General features: G+C 46.3%; 1 protein-coding gene across 1 annotated transcript in view; it reads left to right on the top strand.

Moving 5' to 3' along the window:
• RYR3 (ryanodine receptor 3) overlaps positions 1-23,935 on the top strand; it is a 513,582-nt gene that overhangs the window by 315,650 nt on the left and 173,997 nt on the right. Inside the window, exons 25-32 of the mRNA XM_046008318.1 lie at positions 862-1,009; positions 1,846-2,051; positions 2,638-2,812; positions 10,288-10,496; positions 12,339-12,514; positions 13,627-13,663; positions 15,337-15,500; positions 18,161-18,326. Coding sequence (XP_045864274.1) covers positions 862-1,009; positions 1,846-2,051; positions 2,638-2,812; positions 10,288-10,496; positions 12,339-12,514; positions 13,627-13,663; positions 15,337-15,500; positions 18,161-18,326 — 1,281 coding nt within the window. The remainder of the gene's footprint in view (positions 1-861; positions 1,010-1,845; positions 2,052-2,637; positions 2,813-10,287; positions 10,497-12,338; positions 12,515-13,626; positions 13,664-15,336; positions 15,501-18,160; positions 18,327-23,935) is intronic.

Here is a 23,935-nt window from a genome sequence, read left to right as displayed (position 1 = left end):
CACAGGGCCAGGATTCCTGGGCACAGTTCTTGGCTTACACGGGAGACGGCCTAAGAACCAGGGCCCAGCGAAGAATTAGGTGGAGTTAAGAGCCATACCATCTTTCCTTAAAGTAATCCCTCATCTCCTTAGGTACCTGGATTGCTATCAGGGAAGTTCAAGGGTAATGGTGTATACATGTGTATATTCATGTCTTAGCCTCCAACTCTGCACATGTCTGGAAACCAAGAAGACCACAGCTATGGAAATCATGGCAGAAAGGGGGAAGGGGACTCAAAACAGTGGCGTATTTGTTTATGATGACTTAGGACCGCAATCATTGCCATTGTCGTCTTAGCCCTCCCTAAGGAACTGAGGAGGACTCTAACACAAATGTGTGCCTACTATAAGGAAATGGACCCCCTGTGGTTCTGCCACCTTTTCTGATGTTTCTGGAAACACAGGTGTTTCTCTGCATTGTTTCTCTGTGAAGAGACTGTTGTGAGGAGACTCGAACACTTTAAATCTTGGTGTGCTCCTCCACAGGGGAATAGTTACATAAATCCCCATCTGCCTTGCCTTGGGAATAGAGATTTCTAACCAATTTCATGACACTTCACTTTATTCACAGGCTGGCATTATTAAAATGTGTTTTTTAATGGTAGCTTTGAACATTAGCAAAACCTTTCCATTTATAGTCATTTAATCCTGAAGAGACGTAGTAAATGAGTTTATTGCTAAATATCAAGGCACAGGGGGAAGAAGAGCTGGTCAGCTGACAGGAGGGAGCCAGGACTGTGTCCGGCAGTATGTAAGTGGGACAAGCTCTTGGTAAAGACAAACTGTATTTTCTCAGAGCCTCTTTTCTCTGGCTTCACACAGGATTTAAAGAATAAAAGAAATCCCCGACTGGTGCCATATGTTTTACTGGATGAGCGTACCAAGAAGTCCAATAGGGACAGCCTTCGTGAAGCTGTTCGCACATTTGTTGGTTATGGCTATAACATTGAGCCTTCGGACCAAGAACTGGGTAATGAGTTGAGATTGTTCATTCTGGTCCTGGTTGACTCAACTGGTCCTCTTCTGCAGAAGTGCTGACTTCGAATAAGTCTAACATGTACTATTAGAAATGATACTTGTACCAAAGAGCACTGAAGTAAAGGGTCTATTTTAACAAGTGAGGGGGGGAGGAAGGAGAACCATGTTTAAACTCTATGGTGAGCACTTCTGTGACCCAGTCCCACAAGGAATAAGTGATCCTACAGTTTAGCTGAGATTTGGGGGATATTTGGTCACAAAACCAAGTTACCTTTATTTCTCTTATCTACCAGACACGTGAATGTCAGCTTACTTTGGGGCCAGGTTGTCTCATTTTGCAATTTAAACTGATTAAAATCACCAGCCCATATCTGATGGACATGTCATGTCATCCCATGCCCAAGGAGTGCTATAGGCAAGTTAGGGTAGCTTTACAAGTGATTAAGAGGATACATTTGGCCTAAGACAGATCTGGGTTCTAATCTGCTCAGCTTATTGGCTCTGTGACCTTGAATAAGTAAACCTTTCTGAGTCTCAATTTTTTCAACTGTAAAGTGAAGACGGTGTTACCGACCTCATAGGATTGTTACTACGTATAGTTTGTTAAGGATCTACACAAAGTAATCACTCTGTGTGTTAGCTTATATTCTGATTATGATATGATGATAATGGTGATTATTCTGTTAGGAACAAAATGTTATGTTGGGTAGTGGGAGGTCTGTCGTCTTTGTTGTTGTGAAATTCTTTTGAGGAATGCTACCTAATTATTAAAGGCCTGTGTTATCTCTTTACCTCCTGCATCCTCTGCTGCTCTCCTTCTCACAATAGCTGACCCAGCTGTGGAGAAAGTCAGCATTGACAAGATTCGATTTTTCCGGGTAGAGCGATCTTATGCAGTGAGATCTGGAAAATGGTATTTTGAGTTTGAGGTGGTGACCGGAGGAGACATGCGTGTTGGCTGGGCCAGGCCAGGTTGTCGGCCTGACATTGAGCTGGGGGCCGATGACCAAGCCTTTGTGTTTGAAGGCAGCAGGGTAAGTTGGGATGGTGTCTGCATATCCCCAGTCCCAGTTTCTCTGCTCCAAACATTTCCCTGAAAATTGGAAGTACTGAGTGTCTGGATCTCTGGCGTCAAAGTGAGTCATCAGCACCACTGGCTAATTTAGGTCATTGAGTGACCAAGACCTAGCTATGGTCACTTTGTTCTTCACTTTGATAAAGGGGAGGACTGTATGCCCACATCCTTTCTGTAACTTCTGTATCTGCCCTTGGACTTGAGCCCATTGCCTCTGTTCCAGAGGAAGGTCACAAAACACAGTGCAGCTAGTATGTGTGGAAATCTTACTACTGTGTCCCAAAGCAAGTTCTGCTTGCTGTCATGGCCAGCTAGGTGTTGGGGGACTCTGGCTGCCTTTTCTGATGAGCCGATGGAACTCGGTTTCATTTATTTGTAAGATAGATGATTCTTCCATGTGAGTTGTCCCTGGTAGAGGAGTGAGTATCTTGTAGAAACCTGGTACAAATACCAGTTAGGAGAAATTGCTCATGGAGTCATTTCTTCAACTGGACAGGGGGTTTTTGAGACCTCCAGTCCTCTAACCCTGCGGTCTTGTTTCCTAGGGCCAGCGGTGGCATCAAGGCAGTGGGTATTTTGGACGTACATGGCAGCCAGGAGACGTGGTTGGATGTATGATTAACCTGGATGATGCTTCAATGATCTTCACACTGAATGGGGAGCTGCTGATCACCAACAAAGGCTCTGAACTTGCCTTCGCTGATTACGAAATTGAGAATGGTAAATTTCCCACCTTCCCCCACCGCATTCCAGCTCTGAGTTGAGGGAAAATCCAGGGAGAGCTGGCTGAGCTCATCTACCTCCTTACTCAAGATGAACCATCCTTTGCATATTTGAAACTCTGGTGGTATACTATCATTTTTGAAGAGTCCAGACAGATCATGGTGATAATTGGTATGGACAGCATAAATGCAACTTGTGAACTTCCATATAGCTTAAGAAGCTCTCCTCGGATTCCCAACCCTGCAAGTTGGCGTGTTAAGGTTTCCCAGTGTTACAGAGGAAATGCTAATTGCATGTGGACTTAGGCCCTGGGAGAAAAAAAAGTCAATGAATTAAAGAATTATCCTTTTATTCTGATTTGAAATGTCATTCTGCTTGTTTGTGTAATTGAACTTGATGCTTTGGTGAGAACCACTCAGACACAAAAGTTCGACTTAGCTGTTCCTTGAATGAAATATAATTTATTTTTAATTCAGACGTGCTGGGAAAGCCAAGCACAGTTGCACTGATTAATGGCCCTGAATAGATGGCAGTCGGGCCATTGCCTCTGGCTACACCGAGGGGACGTTGGTACTTCTCATTTCCTGTCCGCATAAGTACATCACGTACCAACGTGGTTGGCCGTGCATAGGAGTTAAGGAGCACTGCACTGTGAGTCAGCTGACTCACTCCCGGCAAGCTCTGTAACTCCTAGAGACTCTTGGCTTGACCTCTCTGGGTTTCACTTTCTTCATCTATACCAGAAAATCAGAGGATGGACCATACAAGTCCCAACATCCTTCTCTGTTAGAAAGTTCTAGGGCAATGACTTAATACCCACTGTATGTACGCCTCTTTGCTTGGTGCTGGCCCACTCTCTCTTCCTTATAGACGAGAATGAGGTGGAGTAGTTGAGAAGGCAAGAGGGCGCTCCGGGTTGGGTGACCTGAGCTCTCCCCCTGCTTCTACCCCCCTCCACCTGTGACATCTTGGGTTGACTTTGCTTAACCTCATCTCTCCCTCTGTGAACGATCAGGGCTCCTGTTGGCTCTAAATTTCTGAAACTCCACAAAAAGAAACCGTTTTCATTTAGAAAGCTAAAAAAGGTAAAACTACTTAAGCAAGAGCAGCAGAAATATGTGTAACTGTATGTAGAATAACGGAAATATTCTTTATTTACAGAGTTTTACACTTGATAAATCCCTTTCGTGCCTTTTATGGGCACCTGTTATCCATACCTCACTGTATTCTAAGAGAACTTTAAAGCCACATATTTGGGGAAATAGGTTGCTAGTCAGTGTCTTTTCCTAGAAAGACAAGATGACTGAAGCCAGATGGGGTCATATTTTTGTGCGTTCTGCAAAGGTTTAAAAGCAAGGTTTTAAAGAAGGAATCCTGGTCTCAGAAACTTGTGGGAAAGACATTGCCAGCAGAGAGAATGACCTCTGTGTCACTCGGAGGCACAGCAGAGGAAATGTGTAGGACAGAAGGCAGTATAGAAGGCCCCCTCTGACACTGAGCTTAGGAAACCCCTGTCTTCCAAGTACCCACCGTATGCAACGCTCTCATCTTGAGGCCAGGAAGAAAAGGAAGAACTAGAAGATCGAGGCTCATCCCTAAGGAAAGTAGCTCCCTAAGGGAAAAGCAGTCCAAAGACCAGTGACCTTCTCCTGGCCCCGCTGTGTAGGAACCAGGGGAGGTTACTTCCCTGGGAGTCTTTGGCCTCACAGAAGGAAGGGCTAAGAATCTTGTATGTGGTACAAAATTATAAGAACTTTGTAAAGTCCAAAGCCTTGCTGCTCAAAGTGTGACCCACATGTAAGAAATGTAGGATCTCAGGCCCCATGCCACACTGCTGAACTCCAATGGTTTGCACTTTAAAGCGTGAGAAACAGTGGTCCAAAGTATATTTAAACGCAAGCAGTAACAGTGTGAAGGGGCTCGTTTTCTCATTGTAAAATTAAATGACTCACAAATATGAAGAGAGAATTCCTAACACAAAGTAGTAGATTAGAAATGGCAAATGAGAAAGACAGAAAGGAAATTCTGGAAATACAGGCTTGAAACAGAATGTGAAATAAAGACTCAGAGAAGTCCACCTCTAAGAAGCAGGGTATTCCCATCTGGGCATATAACTACAGTAAGAATAATAGTGTCTGAGTAGCGTGAGTAATGGTGTAGAATCAGGAAATGGCAGAAAGGGTGTGAGAGTCTGGGAGATTTGTGTATGGAATTTATGGAAGACAAGGCTGTGAAGATAGAGAAGGTGCAGGTGACAACCTTGAATACCAAGACTCAGTCTTTTCATTCAAGAAATTTGTGTTGTCAAACTTGGGCCATGCACCCTTGGCCTTGACTCTGGGACATGGGAGCTATTGTAGGTTTGAGCAGAATGCTATAAAGAAGAGGGACGTTTTACTATAACTTTGCTTTTCGAGATCATCTGTGTTGTAATGAAAGAACTGCCTGCTAGACCTCTTGTGTATGGGTACACGATCTGACCTTCAGAATAACAAAGTCTATTATTAGTGAGCTGTTTTATAATAGAATTGTACTGTATGGTGTTAACATATTATGCTGTACTATTGCACTTTAATAATACAGAGACAAGATAACTGGAAGGCTCTTTCCATTCTGTGATGGCTCAGGAGTCTGCAGAAGGACAGTTGAAAGGAAGTCAGCATGCCATTCTTTGGTAACAATAGCTTGGAGGCCTAGAATAGCCCTCTAGCTCTCAGCACTATGCATAAGTTGGAAAGAGAAAAAAATTCTTGCCTTGAGCTGTTATGAAAAGCAGCTGTTGAAATAAAGCATTTTGTACACAGTAGCCCCCACAAAGCAGAATCCTCCTTGGGCTTGTGTTCTGGTGGCCAGCATCTCAGCCTGGATTCAGGCCATTCCCTCAATGGGAGTGGTGCTGGTGGGAAGTTTCTAGTTCTTTGGGGGAAGGAGTAGGGACAGGCATTCCAAGGCAGGGCTGTTTGCCTCTGGGTTATTTATAAATGGTTGTCTCTATCCTCTTCTGTATCATAGCTGATACCCCTTATCTGCCTCATTAGAATTGTCCTAATCATTGTTCCCTACTCATATCTCCGGCCTGGACCATCACAGTTCTCTGTGTTGTCATCTCATCGCTTCTGGAAGCTCAGAAGCTTTGCTGATGAAACCTTTTCTATTAGTCTTCTCTTTTATTCCACTTAAAGGAAAGAGAGATACAATTCTGAACGCCCTGTTAGACCTCAGAACATGACGTGGGAGCATAGCTTTCTCCCGTGTGGCTTCTCTGCCAAACACTCCCCCGGGAGACAAACTGCTCTGGCGTAGCTTTGGTGTCTGCAGGGACGGCATCCCCACTGCTTCTTCTGGGGCTGAGCAGGATTTCACGATTCCTCCAGCTCTGCTGGCAGCACCCCATAGATGGCAGAGGAAACATACCTGCAGGAGCTGTCACTGCCATCTGCAAGCAAACCACACAGGTGCCAGGGGTCCTCCGCCATTCTCGAAAGCGACTGGAGCAGGAGCGTACCACCCCTGGTTTCTAGCATTGGCTACAAGGCTCATGACAGCCTACATGCTGCCTCTGAAAGCCACCTTCCTGAGGCTTACTGAGAGAAGGAAATGCATGGGGACAGCAAATGCTACTGGAGTGAGACTCTCAGAAATGCCCAGGGAAAGTCCCAGGCACTCCTCTAATCACTGGTCTCCAAGATCACAGTTGTTCCTTTACCAGTATGAGCTGCTCTCACATCTTTCGGCAGCTTGAAATGGATTAACAAAAGGTCCCTGATTTAGATCTTCTAGGGAACCAGTTTTTGTTTCATTTTCCCCCTGAGCTCCTGAGTTAGAAAAGATGGCCCCCCTGGCTCTCCCTCTTCCTAATCACAGAACTAGTCAAGGGGCCTTGTGAGACAAGATTGAGCAGAACCTGGGGTCCTCTATGGGATTTAAATGCCTGTGCTCTTGCCGTCCTCTCTTGGAACAAGAACTCTCCTTGCATCTTAGTTCAAGATAATGCTATTTGCAAATTTCCTCCAGAAACCTCTTCAGAAATGTCAACATACTGGGCCTTCTGGGTGGCGCAGTCAGTTGAGCGTCTGACTCTTGGTTTGGGTCGGGTTGTGATCTCACGATCATGGGATCAAGCCCTGCATCAGGCTCCGCACTCAGCATGAAGTCTGCTTGGGATTCTCTCCTTTACCTTTTGCCCCTCCTGCTCATTCTCTCTCTCTTCTCTCTCAGGTAAATAAATGAATCCTTAAAAATAATGTCAGCTTATTGTACCTCATAGGCTGCATATAGGGAGGGGCATTTCTTTTCCCCTTTATTTTTCTGTCCACTTACTTTTCCAGTTTCATTTGAAGCCAGGGTTAACTGAGTTGTGTGCAAAGTGCAAACCCTTGTTTATGAGAATCATTGCTCACTCTCATGCCGTGTGACCTTACCAAATGGATCTTTTTATCTAGATATACTCCAGGAAGATATGTGGCCACTTGAGAAGAAGCCCTTTTCATCTAAGGGGCTGAAAGAGCTTTGTGTTTGTGGGCCTCCCACTGCTTTATCTGGAGGCAAACTGGTCAAGGACATAACCCTTAGGGAAAGTGAAGAAAAACTCACAAAGCAAGTCATTGTAGGTAAGAATTAGAAAGCAAGCATCCTGGCCTTAGTCCCCATTGCTTGCTCTGGCCTGCTTTTCTGACAGCCTTCTTCACATGATGGCTCTGCATGTTTACCAGGGGACAGACCTTGAGCAAATTCATCTTGCTAAGCCTCAGTTTCCTGTTCTGTAACATGGGCATAACAATGAGCCAGATCTGCAGAGCACTAAGCCCAGTGCCTGACACCTAGAATGTACTTGATAAATGTTAGCAGATGTGGTTTATCATTATTGTACCCCCCCCACCCTGCCCTCATCTATCGGTTAGAAAGTTAAATGAAATTTTAATGCCTCAAAGAAAGGACTTTTAGAGAGGGAAGGATCATGAGCTACAGTCTCTCAACCAGCTGGAAGGAGCTGCTGATTCAATGTATCTAGGTATCCAGTGGTCTTCCCTGGGAGAAAGTGCAGGTACCTTAAGAGGATTTATCTTTGCTCTTGGTCCTTTCTTGGTTTTCTCTTTCCTGAACCAGGCTTTGGATCTAGCTTCTTTTCAGCTTTTTTACTGAGCTGTCCCATCTGTGCCCACTCGGTCCCAGGCGGTGTCGGATAGTCTTTCCCCCATGGCTGTCCCATCTGTGACTGGTGCAGCTGTGCCTTCTCTCAGGCTCTGCTCCACTCTCCCCTGCAGCGAGGGCTGCTGTCTTGTAGGGATAGTACTTGACTCTGATGAGTGCAGTCCTCTGTCCGGGATGTGACTGCTATTTAAAGCTGGGGCATTCATCCCCTGGAACATTCACCCCTTCTCTTGCACACTGACTGGCAGGGGGTCTGTGAGTCAGAGGACGTGGGATCTTGTCCCATTTTGTTACTTGCCCTTCTCATGACCTTGGTCAGGTCCATTAGCTCCTCAAGTCTTCAGTTCTGTCCTAAGTGGAGTGCTGATCGCTTTGGTGGTAGCTTAGGAATGAAGAGGAGCCCAAGTCCCTTAGAAAAAAGACATCCTGCACACATTACCTGTTTTTTTTTTCCACGTGTGTCTTACACCGCCTGGTGGTCTGTGACTAAGAAGTTATTGATGTGACCTGAGTTATTCACAAGTCGGGCTTTTGTGTCTCCTGCTCATGCATTCCACCACCCAAGTCAATAGAGAAGAAGACAGGAGAAGACCAGTATTCCTAAGATGTCCTTTCTCTGCTCACATCAGGGTGACCCTGCTTTGTGATCTTGGCTCCAAGTTACAGCTACTACAGTAGCAGTTTTCTGGGTTGTGTTAACCCCTTTAGCAGAGGCCAAAATGCGGTCCTGGGAGTAGCGATGCCTTCCAGCAGAACATTCATTCCTCACTATTCTGTTTTTGTCCCTTTTTGTAGAAGTTCCTTGGGATCAGGATAATTTTCTTCCTTGACATCTTTTCCTAATGCATATCCCTCTGTCCCAATGGGAACCCAAGAAATACTGCTAAGAGGCAATGCTCATTCCACGCTGGAATCTGATTTCCAAGGGTCCCTTACTTACAAAAAATTAACATCTGCAGAAAGGAGACGGTTTCCTCTATCACGGTCCCTGTCCCAAAACTGCCGGACGCATAGTGCCACTCTGGAGGTTGCATGATGGGGTGCTTCATCCACCTGCCCGAGGGCTGGGCCACCCCCTACTCTCAGCCGTCAGCACCCCTCAGTGGAGGCTGTCTGCATGATCATCACCCTATTGTGCTAGCATTGCATTAAAGCTCTACTACTTGAAATGATACCAAATGGTCTCAGATAGTGTCCTAAATGAGTGGACAGTTTCCGAAAGCAACCAACTTAGCTTGTGAGCGATTTGTTTTTAACTTCTGTGATTCATCTACCTTGAAACTTTGTGCCTCAGTCCATGGCATGTCAGCACTGCCTCTAGGAAGAGTGGATTTTGTCCCTGGTTTCTACCGACAAAAGCTCTTACTGTTGAATATAAATTCTCCTGAAGTTGGCCTTTACATTTCCGCTTAAATAAACACTCCCGTCTTAGGAGTGACACCAGTTTAGTTTGTGCAGGCTCCAGCCCCTGCTTTAACCACTGGTCTCCGAGCCCTCCTCCCCTTCCAAGTACTCTCCCGACACCTGCCTCCCACACCGTGCCCCCATAATTAGTGCTTTCCCAGTTCTGTCGACTTGTCGGTCCACAATTATGATTTATAAATATCCCACAGGCAAGAACGGCAAGCAGTTTGAGGTTCTGCCTTGGAATATTCTGCATGGCAGATTGTTAATATGACAAGAATTGGGAGTAAGCTTGGAAAGAGACCGTAAGTGTAGGAGGGTAGGAGAAACTGCCCACGGCTTCTGCTGGGGAATCTTGTCTCCTCCTTGGGTGGGGCCCACAACAGCAGGCTAGGGGCCTGGCTGTTTGTAAACAGTATTTTGTAAACCGGCAGAGTACACATTCAGAATCAGATTCAAGACAGGAAGAACCTTAGATCACCCATTTCACAGGGGAAGATGCTGAGACATTGGCTGTTTGTACCAAGCCCTCTTTTAGGCTCCTTGTGTTGTTTTGTTCTTGGCAGTGTTTTAAAATTTCCCAGGGCCTAATGTCAATTTTAACGAAACATAGATAAAGAATTTTACTTATCCTCTTACTTTTCCAGCTGATATGTATTTATACCCTAAGAATAATCTTGGTTAGATGATTGTTTCTCCCCCAAATCATGTTGAACCAAAGTCAGCTCTCTTCCCCAGACACCAATGGCAGCCTTAGATTCCATGTGACCTCCTGCAGCATCCATGTGCCAGACAAAGGACTGTGTCCCCTCTTTCCTCCTGGACCCAGAGCTGTGAAGAAAGCCAAGGTCTGACTTGCTCACAGCTTCCTGGAATGGTCCTGGGGGCTGAAGCAGGCTCTCTTCACCCTTGTGCAGGCTTTGTGCCCATCTGCTCTCTGGGACTGTCTCAGATCGGCCGCATGAATCTCGGGATGGATGCCAGTACCTTCAAGTTTTATACCATGTGTGGCCTCCAAGAGGGCTTTGAGCCTTTTGCCGTCAACATGAACCGTGACGTTGCGATGTGGTTCAGCAAGCGCCTCCCAACGTTTGTCAACGTGCCAAAGGATCATTCCCATATAGAGGTAATGTTACACATCGTGGATGGCCCTGGCAGGGCAGGTGGGACAAGGCACTAAGCTCCTGTTAATGCTCCTGTCAACAGGCAGCTGTATACCAAAGTCCATGCCCGGGCTGCCTCCCAGATGCCGCGTCGCTGGCCCTCTGAGCTGTCACTGTGGGCATGTTTACTGTGGCAGCTCAGGGGCACCTTGCAGATGGTACCCACTGTGCCAAGACATCCTTGCAGATCAGTCCCTGGGCCTTTGGGCCACTGTATTTCCTCCAGATGTTTCTGTTCTGCTGTGGCCATACAAGTACAGTGTCCGAAGACCTTACGTGTTGTTTTCCTGAAAATTTTCAGTACCTGTACTCAAGATGATATGTCCCAGACCTAATTCTATGCTCATTACACGATGTCTTTTAGGTCCTATATATTTCTGCAGGACCACTTCGAACGTTTTTTTTTTTTTTTAAAGATTTTTTTTATTTATGTGACAGACAGAGATCACAGGTAGGCAGAGAGGCAGCCAGAGAGAAAGGAAAGGAAGCAGGCTCCCTGCTGAGCAGAGAGCCCGACGCGGGGCTCGATCCCAGGACCCTGGGATCATGACCTGAGCCGAAGGCAGAGGCTTTAACCCACTGAGCCACCCAGGCGCCCCCACTTCGAACGTTTTAAGCTGACATGTAGCAGTTGATTATGATACCCTCATCTTGTAGGAGGGAGCTAGAGGAAATTGTAAGGAGAAATTGTAAGGAGCCTGATATGGGTGCTGGTTCTACATCTGCTTACCACTATTTTCCAGTGCCCACCATGGTTTTATTCACGGAGGGCGGCGGCGGGGGGGTTGCTAATGGAAAGTCAGGCAGATCTGCTCCCTTAAAGCATGAGACCCAGTGGCTTGCTTCCACATGACCATAAGTTCCCTTAATTCACCTTCCAGTGCAAACCCAACAAGCACCAGCTCTTAGTCCTCTCCTTTTTCCCACAGTCTTAAGTAGTAGAGACTTCTATGTATGATTCTTACCTGGTCAGCACTTGAGAAAGCTGGCTCATAAACTTTTGAGGTCAGGAACCCCTTTGACAAACTGATGGAATCTGGAGACCCTGTTAGAAAAATATAAACACCACAGAAAAATATAAGGACACTCAGAGACCCCAGGATAGGAACTGTTCTCTAGAATGTAGGGAGATATTAGACCATAAGAAAATTAGTGTAAGTCTTACTTCACTTCCCTTCCCCTTTCCCCCACCACACACACAGACATTTTAAAAAACCCAGCTTTGCTCTTTCCTCCTCTAGCCCCAGCCCTTGCAGTGCTGTGCCCTGGCACTGGGAATTTCCCCAGTATTTAGAGGTCCCTCAACCCTCATGCTGTGACTGGGGTGGGGCTGGGAAGTGTGCCAGGTGGGGGATGACCTTTCCAAGGGTACCGTGATGTCTTTCCTAGAGCTTTGGGCTTTCTGTGGTCTTTTTCCTTAAATGGTCTTTTGCCCGCTGACAATGGAAGTCTTTGGAAACACTTTCTCCTTTAGCCACTCGCTCCCTGACCTGAAAGGTCATTGTCGGCAGATGACAGACAGTGTCATCCAAATACCACCCACTCTGTTACACCTGTTCTCCACCCTTGATCTTGCAGAAAACCCAGTGGGCAGGTTCTGAAATCTCTAATTTTTTCTGCCAGAGGCAGATCTGTTATTTTCTGTGGAGCAGGATCCAAGTAATAGAGGAATAGTCTGGCTATTATTGGTGACAACTTTTAGAGTTCACAGAAAGCCATGACACATGGAATAACAATGAGGGAAGGAGGGACAAGGTCAAGGCAGGCGCCCAGGTGTATCAGGTAAGGACCCATGATGTTTCCAGGTCATGAGGATCGATGGCACCATGGACAGTCCTCCATGCCTCAAGGTGACCCACAAGACGTTTGGCACACAGAATAGCAATGCCAGCATGATCTACTGCCGCCTGAGCATGCCCGTCGAGTGCCACTCCTCCTTCAGCCACATCCCCTGCCTGGACAGTGAAGCTTTCCAGAAAAGGTGAGGGCAAGCCCCGCCCCCACCCCCCACACCACTCTCACAGGTGCTCCTCCTGTGTTCTGTAAAGTTGACTTTCTCTCTCTGTTTCTTGCTTTGCCTGAGCACAAGTGGGTGAGGTTCTCTCTGCTCTCGGTCAGGTAAAGAAACGGGAACGTGTGTGTGCATGTGTGCATACACAGGCACGGGGTGGGTGTTGGTGCAATTCATAGTTAGCAGACAGGTCAAGCCAAACAAGGTCACGTCTAGTGGACAACTTTCTGCTCTTCTTGAGCCCTCTGGGTCCTCAGGCTCCTTTGCAGCCGACAAATCCTTTGTTTCTGGAGGAAAAGGAATATAAGTGCATAAGAGGGTACAATTGTCATTGCTTTTGTGTGAAATGAAAGCCTCTAGAGGGAAATACTGCCTTCTTTGCGTAACTGTGGCCAGTGTCCAACCCGGACTTCTTCCTTTCCTGATAAGGAATATGTTCCTTGCTGTCTTTCTTTAATGTCTATTTCTTTTTTTTTAAGATTTTATTTATTTATTTGACAGAGAGAAACAGTGAGAGAGAGAAAACAAGCACGGGGAGTGGGAGAGGGAGAAGCAGGCTTCCCACTGAGCAGGGATCCCGATATAGGGCTCGATCCCAGGACCCTAGGATCATGACCTGAGCCAAAGGCAGACGCTTAACGACCATGCCACCCAGGCCCCTTTTCCTTTAATGTCTGTTTCTAATAATTGATGTATGTCTGCCCCTCTGGAGCTGTCTTATCCAAGTTTCCTCTAGACTTTCCCTTTCTACATGGTTTTAAGCAAGTGCAGCTGCATGAAAGAACAGGACGGGGTATTCAGAGCTATCCCTGCCCACATGGTTTCAATCTTCCCTCCCTCCCCCTAGCTCTGACTTACCAGCTGGGCTGAGAGACAGGAGTGGGAAGTCAGAACTTTGGCTTGTGGTAACAGATTACAAATGCCCAAGACCAGTTGGAATCACTCATGTACAGGAAATCATTTTCTAAACTTGCCTTCATCATTAAAGGTAGATCAACTGCCTGTCAGAGTTGTGGAATTCTCTATACAGCTGAATAACTAAAACATGGGTTATCTTCCCCCCTGCCCAACCCCTGCCCCAGGAAACAGATGCAAGAAATGCTCTCTCATACGACAACGGTAAGTAAATGTGCTCAATTACGGTTTTTGTTTTGTTTTTTTTAAAGATTTTATTTATTTATTTGACAGAGAGATCACAAGTAGGCAGAGAGGCAGGCAGAGAGAGAGAGGAGGAAGCAGGCTCCCTGTGGAGCAGAGATCCCGATGTGGGGCTCGATCCCAGGACCCCAGGATCATGACCCGAGCCGAAGGCAGAGGCTTTAACCACCGAGCCACCCTGGCGCCCTTTAATTACAGTTTTAAGTATTTGATTCTTTGTTGTGCCTGGTAATACGCCCCTTACAGCAAAGATCTGTCTAGAGATCCTGTTTAATTGCCAATTACTGTGTCTTTTAATATCCATCTTGATGCTTCCAGAACACATCTCCGACATTTCTCAAATGGGGAAAAGGAAGACAGTCATTCAGTACAAAGCGGAAGTTCCACCTGGAGCTCCTAATTGGGCACCATTGTGTACTTGTGCCCATTGGGCAACAGGGACCAGCTCTGCCTTTCTGATTGAAATGAACAGGGAGTTGGGGGGAGGCTCTTTCATTGAGTCCTTTTGTTTACTCTTTTACGTACACTTCTATGAAGCAACTCTCCCATCTCTCTGAGCAGTGCCAGGAATAATGTTGAAAGCAATCAAGTGGGAAGCAGGCACAGGGAAGAGTCCAGATGATGGAAGCCGATTTTTGTCCCTTTTCTCTAGCTAGACAATAGTCAGAAAGCAACACTTGCTAATTTCTTTCTTTCTCTCCTTCTTTAATACCCCGCCCAAAAAAAGGCTTTGGAAGAAATGTATGTCACCCCTTCTATAAAGTTATCCTGTAATCCCAAGGTGGTAGGTTAACCATGATCAGGAATAACATTGTTGCTACGAGACGGACAATATGATGCCCTCTGAAACACAGGACAAATGACCTGCCCAAGGTCACACAATTAATAGTTGCCAGTGGCAAGATTCAAGCCCCAGTTTGTCTGGCTGACTCTTATCTCCTAATCAACAAAATACAACAGACTACACATAAAAGTAACTTCATTGAAAATAGATGTGCTCGATTTCATAAAGAAAAAGGTGAAGTGGTCCCTTAGGTCAAGTGCTTTAGCTATTAGCATGGCATAGTGGGACACTGCACAGGTAATAACAACGCCCGCCAAGAACTCCTATAGTTCTCAACACAGCCTGTCCCCAAGCCTGGCCGGGGCCACACAGAGCACCTTTGGCCACAATGTGGGCTTTTTCTTTTGCAGCATCTTTTTCGTGACTTTCAAAACAACAACAACACAAACACTTTGTACTTCCCTATAGAAGTAGAAAGTATAACAGGAGTCCCCCTGTCCTGTCTCTGAGGACAAGGGCCGTCTGTGCCCAGGAGAGGGTGAGGGTTCTGTCTTGACCATTCTGAACGGCAGCTCCCCTGATTTCATCAGTAGCATCTCTGGGTGCAAACGGTGGTAGATTAAGTGCTCTATTGTCTCAGTGTTAATGCATCATAGAAAAGGGAAGAATAAGGAAGCCAGATTCTCTAGTCAGCCCATCCTAAGTCTGGAGTGCAGCACCATTCAGCTTAGAGCTGTGTGTACTTCTTGAGAAAAGAGAGCCAGGTGGGCTTCTGTACTGTTTCTGTCAATTTTGTGCCCCGCCCCCACCAGCTGGGGGCCATTCACTTCCTTCTGTGGTCTCTCCCCAGCAGTGCTACTATGCAATCCGCATCTTTGCTGGACAGGACCCCTCCTGCGTCTGGGTCGGATGGGTGACACCAGACTATCACTTATACAGTGAAAAGTTCGACCTGAATAAAAACTGCACAGTGACTGTCACTCTAGGGGATGAAAGAGGCCGGGTCCATGAAAGGTAAGGGGTCTCCCAGTGGGCGGGGTCAGCCACCAGGCTCCTCACCCTCCCCACCCCTCAGCTGTCTTCTTTCTCCTTCCGCCAAATACCCCAAAAGAAGGAAACATCCCCATGTCTATGAAAAAGGAAAAGTGAGGCACAGGTTTAAAAATCCTTCACCAAACAGGGAGTACTGTGGCAGAAGTGTTATTAGTGAAAATCTAGGCTAATTTCATCATGTGTGTAAAACATGACCCAGGGGTGGGAGAGGCTAATGGACTATTGGGACACCGTGCTCCCTCTCAGACCCATCTCCCTGAGTTCTGGGTAAGCCCCAGTTTTGACAACATCAAAATGGGACAGAGAAATATCCCTGGGTGCCTGAAAGAAGTTAATTCAGAAGAAATGAAAAGATGAACCACATCACATAGCCATTCATCGACTCCAAACTCCTCATCCTAAAGATATAAGGTGTCTAAAGACATAAAGAAACATAAAAGATAGCAGACTCATGAATAATAACCACTGATAGAAATTAGGGATCTTGTGGGAAAGCATATTTTAGATATACCCATGGCTTCCCACTAGTCCACTGAGTTGGGAAGAGGGGGGAGGGGATTGCCACCAGAGAAAGAGACCCAGGGGACCAGGCTTTGTGTCCATTCAAGCGAGACTTAAGAGAGTGTTTCCCCAACAGACATGTTTTCTAGTGTAATAAGTTGTCTCTCAAGCTGGTCTTTACCCCTACAAATTCAGGAACGTTTTGCAGCTGATGTCCTTTCAATGTTCCTGGCTCATCAAAGACTGGTGGCCAGAGAGGTCCCCAAGCATCACTGTGTCATGCAGGACCACTGTGGGCAGGTGGTGAAGAGCAGACTCTAGAAGGGTTTTAAATTGGTTTCCAGAACTTACAAAAGGTGGGACTTTGGACCACTTAACCTTCCTGAGCCTCAGTTTACTCATCTATAAAATTAGGATGATAGATCCAGTCTCCTAGAGTGATATTAGGATTAAATGAGATAATGCATAGAAAAATGCCTGAAATAGTGCCTTGACCCAGGCACTGAATAAGCATTACTCTTATTACCACTCCTGAAAGTCTTATTGCAAGACCCAGAATAGATGCTATAAACAACATCCCGTGTCTTGTTGGGTTAGAAAGGAAGCAGGCAAAAGCAGTCAAAAGACTTTGCTTTTTAGCCAGAAGAACCAAAGGTAGCTGTGTCTATCCCAGCTGGGTTTATTGCTTGAGTTTGCTGGCTTCGCCACACCAGACAGATTACTTGATTTATTGGAGCATTGATCGGATCACATTTATTTTGAAAACAGGTTAGCATCTAGAACAAGACCCAGGAGGTAGGAGGTACTCAGTAATTCTTAGTTCTTTGTCTCGCATAATACGAAATAAATACAGGATCGATTTTCAGATGTTTGGAGGCATTTCAAATTTGGATTTTTAAAAACATGACCAAAGCATGGCACTTTCCATTCCCACAGCTTCAATTTTAGGAATTGGATTCGACAGTAGGCATCCATGGACTTAGTACTCTCATCACTGAAAGGCAGGAATAGTGTGGCTACAGTTTAACCTTTATGGCAATCTGGCAGTGGCTGTCACTCTTTGGAAGGGGCATTTTGCACCAGCCTGGCCTGAGGGGCATTCACACTGAGAAACTAGCCCAACTGGTACCCCAAAGGAGAGAGTGGGAAAGGAGGTGAACATAGGCTTACAATGCACATTTCTGGTCTCGGGGTGTGGAGGGGGGGAGGTTTTATACATTGAGAGCTGGAAAGAACCTTGGAGAATTCTAATCAAATCTTTAATTTTCTGAGGTCAAATCTGATTGACTTTAGGATGTTGAAGCTGCATTAAAGCCTTAAGAGGGAACCAGATTGTCTCTCTCTTGCCTGCAATCATGGTGGCGGGATCTGAGAATCACCTCTGCCCCCATGCCACTTCCCCAAAGCCCATCTGGGATTTGCAATCTTGCAGTTGAGGAATCAGGCTTTTTGGCTATTGTTCTTGGCTTTTAAATATGATACCTGTAATGGAGTTTACACTGTGGGGAGAGGGAGACAGCCAGCTGAGAAGTGCACCCTAGCTGTTACTAGTTACTAGTTACTGAAGAGTGCAGGGAGCAGAAATCCCAGGGGAGGGCCAGGTTGTGTGGGTCAGGGAGGTAGTTGGGCCTTAGAGACCACTTGTGACCTACTTTGCAAGTGTGCCCAAGCCTGCCATCCTCAGGATGGCGCCTGAGTTTTCAAGGATATTACAGCCTTTTTCCCTGACGCAGATTTTTGTTCCTTCCTTTTATGCCGAATCCCTGTATAAAACAGCCTATGGTGGCTGCCCTCTCTGTACCTCCATCTCCTGTCTCTGAGGTGGGAATACAACCATGCCCACGATTTCTTTCCAAAAGGGGAACTGACAGAGAGCCAGGAGACTGGTACCTGAACAGTATGTTCTTTGGATGAAAGTATCTTGCTAGTTTGCCACATCCCTGAATTGAATGGTCATGCCCGAGAAAATTGGATTGAAGCTGGATGAGTTTATTTAAGAAAAAAAGTTGTTGGGGGCTGACTGGAAAACTTCATCAGAAGGTTTCCGGGGCAGTTCCTTGGGCCTTGACGGTATACCTCCCAGTCCAGATTCTGTGCCTCTTCCTCTCTTTGGCTTCTAGTGTGAAACGCAGCAACTGCTACATGGTCTGGGGTGGGGATATTGTGGCCACTTCCCAGAGATCAAGTCGAAGCAACGTGGACCTGGAGATCGGCTGCCTCGTGGATCTGGCAATGGGCATGTTGTCTTTTTCCGCCAATGGGAGAGAACTCGGCACCTGCTACCAGGTAAGGGTGGCTCTGGGTTTGAGCCAGCGGTGTCCCCAGCCTGTGTTTTTACGGCTGTGCTCCTCATTTTCCAGGTTCAGCATTCCCATCACAGCCTGGGGGGTTGATGAGCCTACGTGGTTCATAAGTCATCTAGGAAAAGAAACAAGAACAAAAATGACTTCATTTTTACAAAGAGAAAATGGGGGAAAGTGTCATTATTGGTTGATCAGATAAGAAGGCTTCTCTTTTTGTGATGGTCTCTGAAAAGTGATTGATTTATTCCGTGAATATTTCTTAGGCAGCTTTCATGTTACCTGTACCATACAGGATGCAAGATCTAAAATGTGAGCAGAGATACTTCTTGCTTTAAGAAACTTCTGTGCTCAAAATAGAGACTCATAAAAAATGACTAATGTGCCAGGGTGTATTCCTTTGGCAAAAAGGTGATTCTCATTCCTTATGAATTCCTTACAGGATCTTTTAAAAATGCATTTATATAAATGATGTGTTTCTCTATTTCATTGACTGTGAGCTCTGATAGAACTACTTGGGAAACCCATCAATTGCACACATGTAGGTTCACCCATCATTAACCACAAGAAGGTTTACTCTTTGAGGCAGGATTTTCAGGCTTGATGGCCAGGTAAACTTGGGAAATGCCACATATCATATCCTCTTTCTGACGCTGGCAGTGAACATTAGCACAGGAGAACTTTAAAAAATACTTTGGAAAGAAACCAAGCATTTCTCATAATACTTAACCAAGAATAGTATTTTTTTTTAACTTTAACAATAGTAGTTTTCTGTAAGTCTTGAGTTCTACAAAGCACATCTGGAAAAGGCTAAATTAAAGAATTAAATTTCTATGTTAAACTTTCTTGACACTCCCAGGGTAGAATGGAGATACATGGAGAGTGTCATCTGAGTTCAGAGAGGAAAGAGCTTAGCTCCATCAAGAGTGGTCAGGGAAATGTTCATTACAGAGAAGCCTTGATTTTGAAGCAAAAAAAGAATTCTTCCATGAGAGCAAGGGGAAGTATACTAAGGTTGAAAGAATGGCTCAGGAGGTATCTTTGTGGAAATAAAGAAGCATAGGGTATATTTGAGGAACAATGGCCAGCCTAGTAGGGGGCCTCTCTGGTTAGTGGTGAGAAATTCATCCGGAAAGATAAGGAGGTATTGATGAGAATTGAGGAGCGCTTGGAGGTTTCTGACCAGAACAGTAACTCGTAGGATTTAAGGCAGCTTAGCTAACTCCAGCAGATAAAAAGCATCCCACTACTGTGTATATGGATAAAACCCCCAGTTCTACAGTTAGCCCCATGTCCAGTCTCCAGCTGAAAAGCCTCTTGACAGCCCTTTGTCTGGCCTGTGGTTGGAGAGATGGCATCTAGAGGGGAGAGGTAAAGTAGCCGCCCCAAATTTGAATTGTTTGGTGAAAAAGAACAGATGGACCAAACCCTTCCCGGGGTCCAGGGACAGCATACCAGCATGGGGGCAGATGCCACCTCTCTAGCCCGTCCCCTTCCCCCCAGGAAAGAGTGGCACAATCCACACCGCTCAGCAGGCTGGTCCAGCCACGGGAGGGGGGCCCAAATGGCCGCACCCAGTAGGAGACCTTTGCAGAAACCAGGCTTCAAGGCCGAAAGTAAACTATTGGTCTTTTGTACTTTCTCATGATTCCACCCCCGGGCCCCTGAGCCCCTGAGAATATGCTTATATGCATTACTGCCGTCCTTCAGAATCCATTAGCTTTTTCCCATTAACTTTTGAAATGAGTTTGACTGAAGGGTCCTCCCCGAGCTGCAGAGAGCTCTGAAGCATCTAGTAACTCGGAAGGCCAGCCAGGCTTCGGAGGGCCCTGACGACAGAAAGAAAGAAGCCAGGGCCTTGGCAGCTGCAGAGACTCGCTTGCCTCCGGGAAGAGCCCGTGCTGTTGAGGAAATGTCACAGCAGGAAGCAGGACACTGTGGCTGTTTGCATTGGGCTTTCAGGACAGCTCTTGGGTGACGCGGCTGCCCACTGTAGTCTCTGAGCGGCACGCTGGCACTGACAGTCCTGAGATGCCTCCCACCACTGCATGCGTGTAAATCCTTCCGTCTCTGCTCAGGGGCACCATTGAGGGGGATTGGAGGGTGCCAGGGCTCAGCATGAAAACCCCCAGGAGGAGACTCACACCTGCCAGCCCCCTTGCCATTCCAGGCGAGACCCTGCCCTGTCCAGCTGCGCAGCTGGTCCCCCGGCCGTGGGGTGATTGTTATTCTGCAGCTGTGGCTATTTTCATTTTTCAATTATCTCAAGAGGAGCAGAGCAGCAATATTTATATGCTGGCTTTCTATTCAGGAAGACCAGTAACCAAAATAATGAGTGGAGGATTCTCTCAGATGGCGTTGCTAGAACATTCCCCCCGCCCCGCCCCGTTAAATAACAGTCATGCAATTTGAAAGCCTTTTTCTGTCGCACTTAATGTAATCATAGAAGAAATGAGAAATAAAACGTGTGTTGAAGAGCTCCTCCTCGGTTCTTGGCCACCCTGGCCACACTGCTCTGAGGACAGAGCCCGCTACAAGGCTCCGATTGATGAGAGGGGTTAGCTTTCAGTTCAGGCCGGTTCCTGTGCCCTGACCTTCACACATGATCAGAAATAGAATGTCTATTATTGCCAAGACAAAAGAGATCAGCAGGTGAGAAAAAGGTACCTTAAATACAAAAGGGAAAAACCCCATGGCACTTCCCAGCAGACTCAGATCTAGGCCCCTGCTCACATGACAACTGAAGTTCCCCACCCAGAGGCCAGCACTCTGGTCAGTTGCCATCCCTGTACCTGAACTGGAACCTGACACCCCAGACGTGCATGTGAAGTATTTGTTGCGGAACTAGCCAGCCTGGCTGGGAGGCCACCATTTCCGTGTCTTACTTGCTGCTTAACAATTTACCACAAAATTAGCAGCTTAAAAACAATACATTTGTTATTTCACAGCCCTGGAAGTTTGGGTTCTTCACTCAGGTTCTCACCAGGCCAAAATCAAGACATCTACGGGGCCAAACTGCCTCTCTCTGGAGGCTCTGGGAGGAATGTATTCCAAGCCCATTCAGGTTGTTGTCAGGATCCAGTGTGGTTGTAGGCTGTGGCTTGAGGTCTGTTTTTCCTTGCCTGCCTTTTCCCTTGCCTTATCTCTCTGCTCCCAGAGGTGCCCACATTCCTTCTCAAGTGGCCCCTTTGATCTTCAAAGCCTACGAGAGCAGGGGCTCTTCTCATTCTTTAATCAATCTGACTTCACCTTCTGCCCCCAACAAGAGAGAACACCTGCTTTGCAAGGGTTCCTGTGATTAGATTAGGCCCACAAGGATAATCTCTCCATTTAAGGTCAACTGGTTAGGAGCCTTACTTCTATCTACAGAATTCCTTTTGCCACATACCATAGGCAATCCCAGGAATAACCCCAGAGGTCAAGAAAACCACCTAGGATTCTGTTTTTACACCCCAGCTGCCATTTTTATCCTCCTCTACACCTATCGTAAGCCCACACTTTTGTGTTCTTCTTTCTTAACTGGTTGAAGATAAAGTTCCGTTGTTCATCATGGTGGGAGTATACTGAGCATGGTAGCAATAAACTCACCCCAGGGCATCTAATGCTTTCAAAGCCCCTCCGCTTTGCCGGGGAGTTTGCAGAAGGCCCTAGCATTTGGCTGAGTGGTTTGTGAAGTTTGTAGGGACCATTCCTGAGGGACCTGAAAACACACCACCCTCTTCAGCCTGTAGGTCCCAGTACTAGTGTGACTTCATTCAGCGTAGAAAACCTGTGGGCTTTAATGCATTTTTTTGTCTCCACGAGATGAGATTTGTGGACTTCTTGCTGGTCCATGTGAGATGTCCCAACCACCAGAGCTCTGCTCCCTGAAGCTTTCAGTGACTTGAGCATCGCCAGTTGTTCTGGATGTCACGTATCAGATTTCTGAGAAATCAGGGCCAACGTAGGATGTATTGAATCAAAATTTCCTATTTCTGTCTCTCCCTGCTGCAAACTCAAGGTCTGGCACAAAGGGGATAGATAATAGGTACTAAATCACTATTCATTAAATGTCCTTTACAAAGCTTATTTCAGACATTGCCAGGCAGTTCTAAAAGCCCCATCACCACATTTTGGTTTCATGGGCATTTATGCCTTCATATGGTCCATGGATACCTGAAGGATTAGGCACAAACCGAGTGTTTATACTTAGCACATGAGCACATGAGCCCCTGCGTATTGGGAGAGTTCACTGCGTGCTGAGCACAAGTCTGCTTTAACCAGTCTGACGACCTGTTTCATCATGAGCAAGTGATAGCACTAGACCATATAGTCTTGTAAGTCACTTACAGCCACGAAAATGTGTGTTTTTATAAACCTTAGGTCTAAAGGCATTGAAGAAATGCATTATTAAAAGGAAGCCTGTAACTCTGATACTCTGACCAAAAGAAACCTCTGCATTCATTTTCTGTTACCACATAAGGAATGACCAAGGTAGTGACTTAAAACAGCACACCCTGATGATCTACAGTTTCCATGGGTCTGGAGTGGACACACAGCCCAGCTGGGACCTTGACTCTGTTTCACAAGGCTATAAGCAAGATGTCAGCCAGGCTGCATTCTTTTCCAAAGCTCAAGGTCCTTTTCTGAGCTCATGTGGTTGTTAGCAGAATTCAGTTGCTTGCGTTTGTAGGTTTCAGACTCCATTTTTTGATGGCTGCAGCCAGGGGCATCCTCGATCCCATGATACCCCCTGAAATTTCCCCTCACATGGCCTTTCATAGGCCCTGTTACAACAGGGTAGCTTCCTTCTCCAAAGCCAGGTGGAGAACCTTCTCTGTAGTCTGCTGACATATAGCCTTTTATACTGTAGCCAAACCAAGGGAGTAACAATTTCTAGAAACAATTTGCTAGAAACAAGACACAGGTTCTAGGGGAGGGGGCTGTACAAGAGAGTGGCTCCCTGGGGACCACCTTAGGGCATGTCCATGCTATCCACCATTCCCTAACTGCAAGAAACTTGCAAGAATTTCCTAATATCTCAATTGACTTCAAGGCAAAGGACTTTGGTTGGTAGAATTAAAATCCCTTTTCTTCTTCCATGGTCTTCCTAGTCTGAGCCCCTACATCCCAGTGGGCAAGTGATAAATGGATTCCCTGCTATCATAAATAAATCCACACCCTTCATGTAAGTGACAGCTACAAGACAGTCAGTGAATCCCACACTATTTAATGTAGGAGCTAGAATCAAGAGTGGGAAGGAGGGTGGAGAAAAGTCCAGAGGATCCAAGCAAAACAGAGAGGTTTTAAGAAAAGGAGATGGGCTCTGGAAGCAGAGCTGCCTTATGTTATTCCAGGGAAACACCTGCCTGTAAACCAGCAGTTCTCAACCAGGGGTGATTTTCCCTCTACGGGACATTTGGCAATCTTCAGAGATTTTGTTTTAGCTGTCTTAATGGTGGGGGTGGAAAGTACTACTGACTTCTTCTGGGTGTGGGCCAGGGATGGCACAAAATATCCTGCAATGCCCAGCACACCCCTTAGAACAGGGAGTTATGCAGCCAAAAATGTCAACAGTGCTGAGGTTGAGAAGCCTGATCATAAGACGTCCCTTGG

This window comes from Meles meles, chromosome 6, assembly GCF_922984935.1.
Source record: "Meles meles chromosome 6, mMelMel3.1 paternal haplotype, whole genome shotgun sequence".
Classification (NCBI taxonomy): Eukaryota; Metazoa; Chordata; class Mammalia; order Carnivora; family Mustelidae; genus Meles; species Meles meles.
Note: the sequence above shows the minus strand (reverse complement) of the source record. Positions and strands in the feature narration are given on the sequence as shown.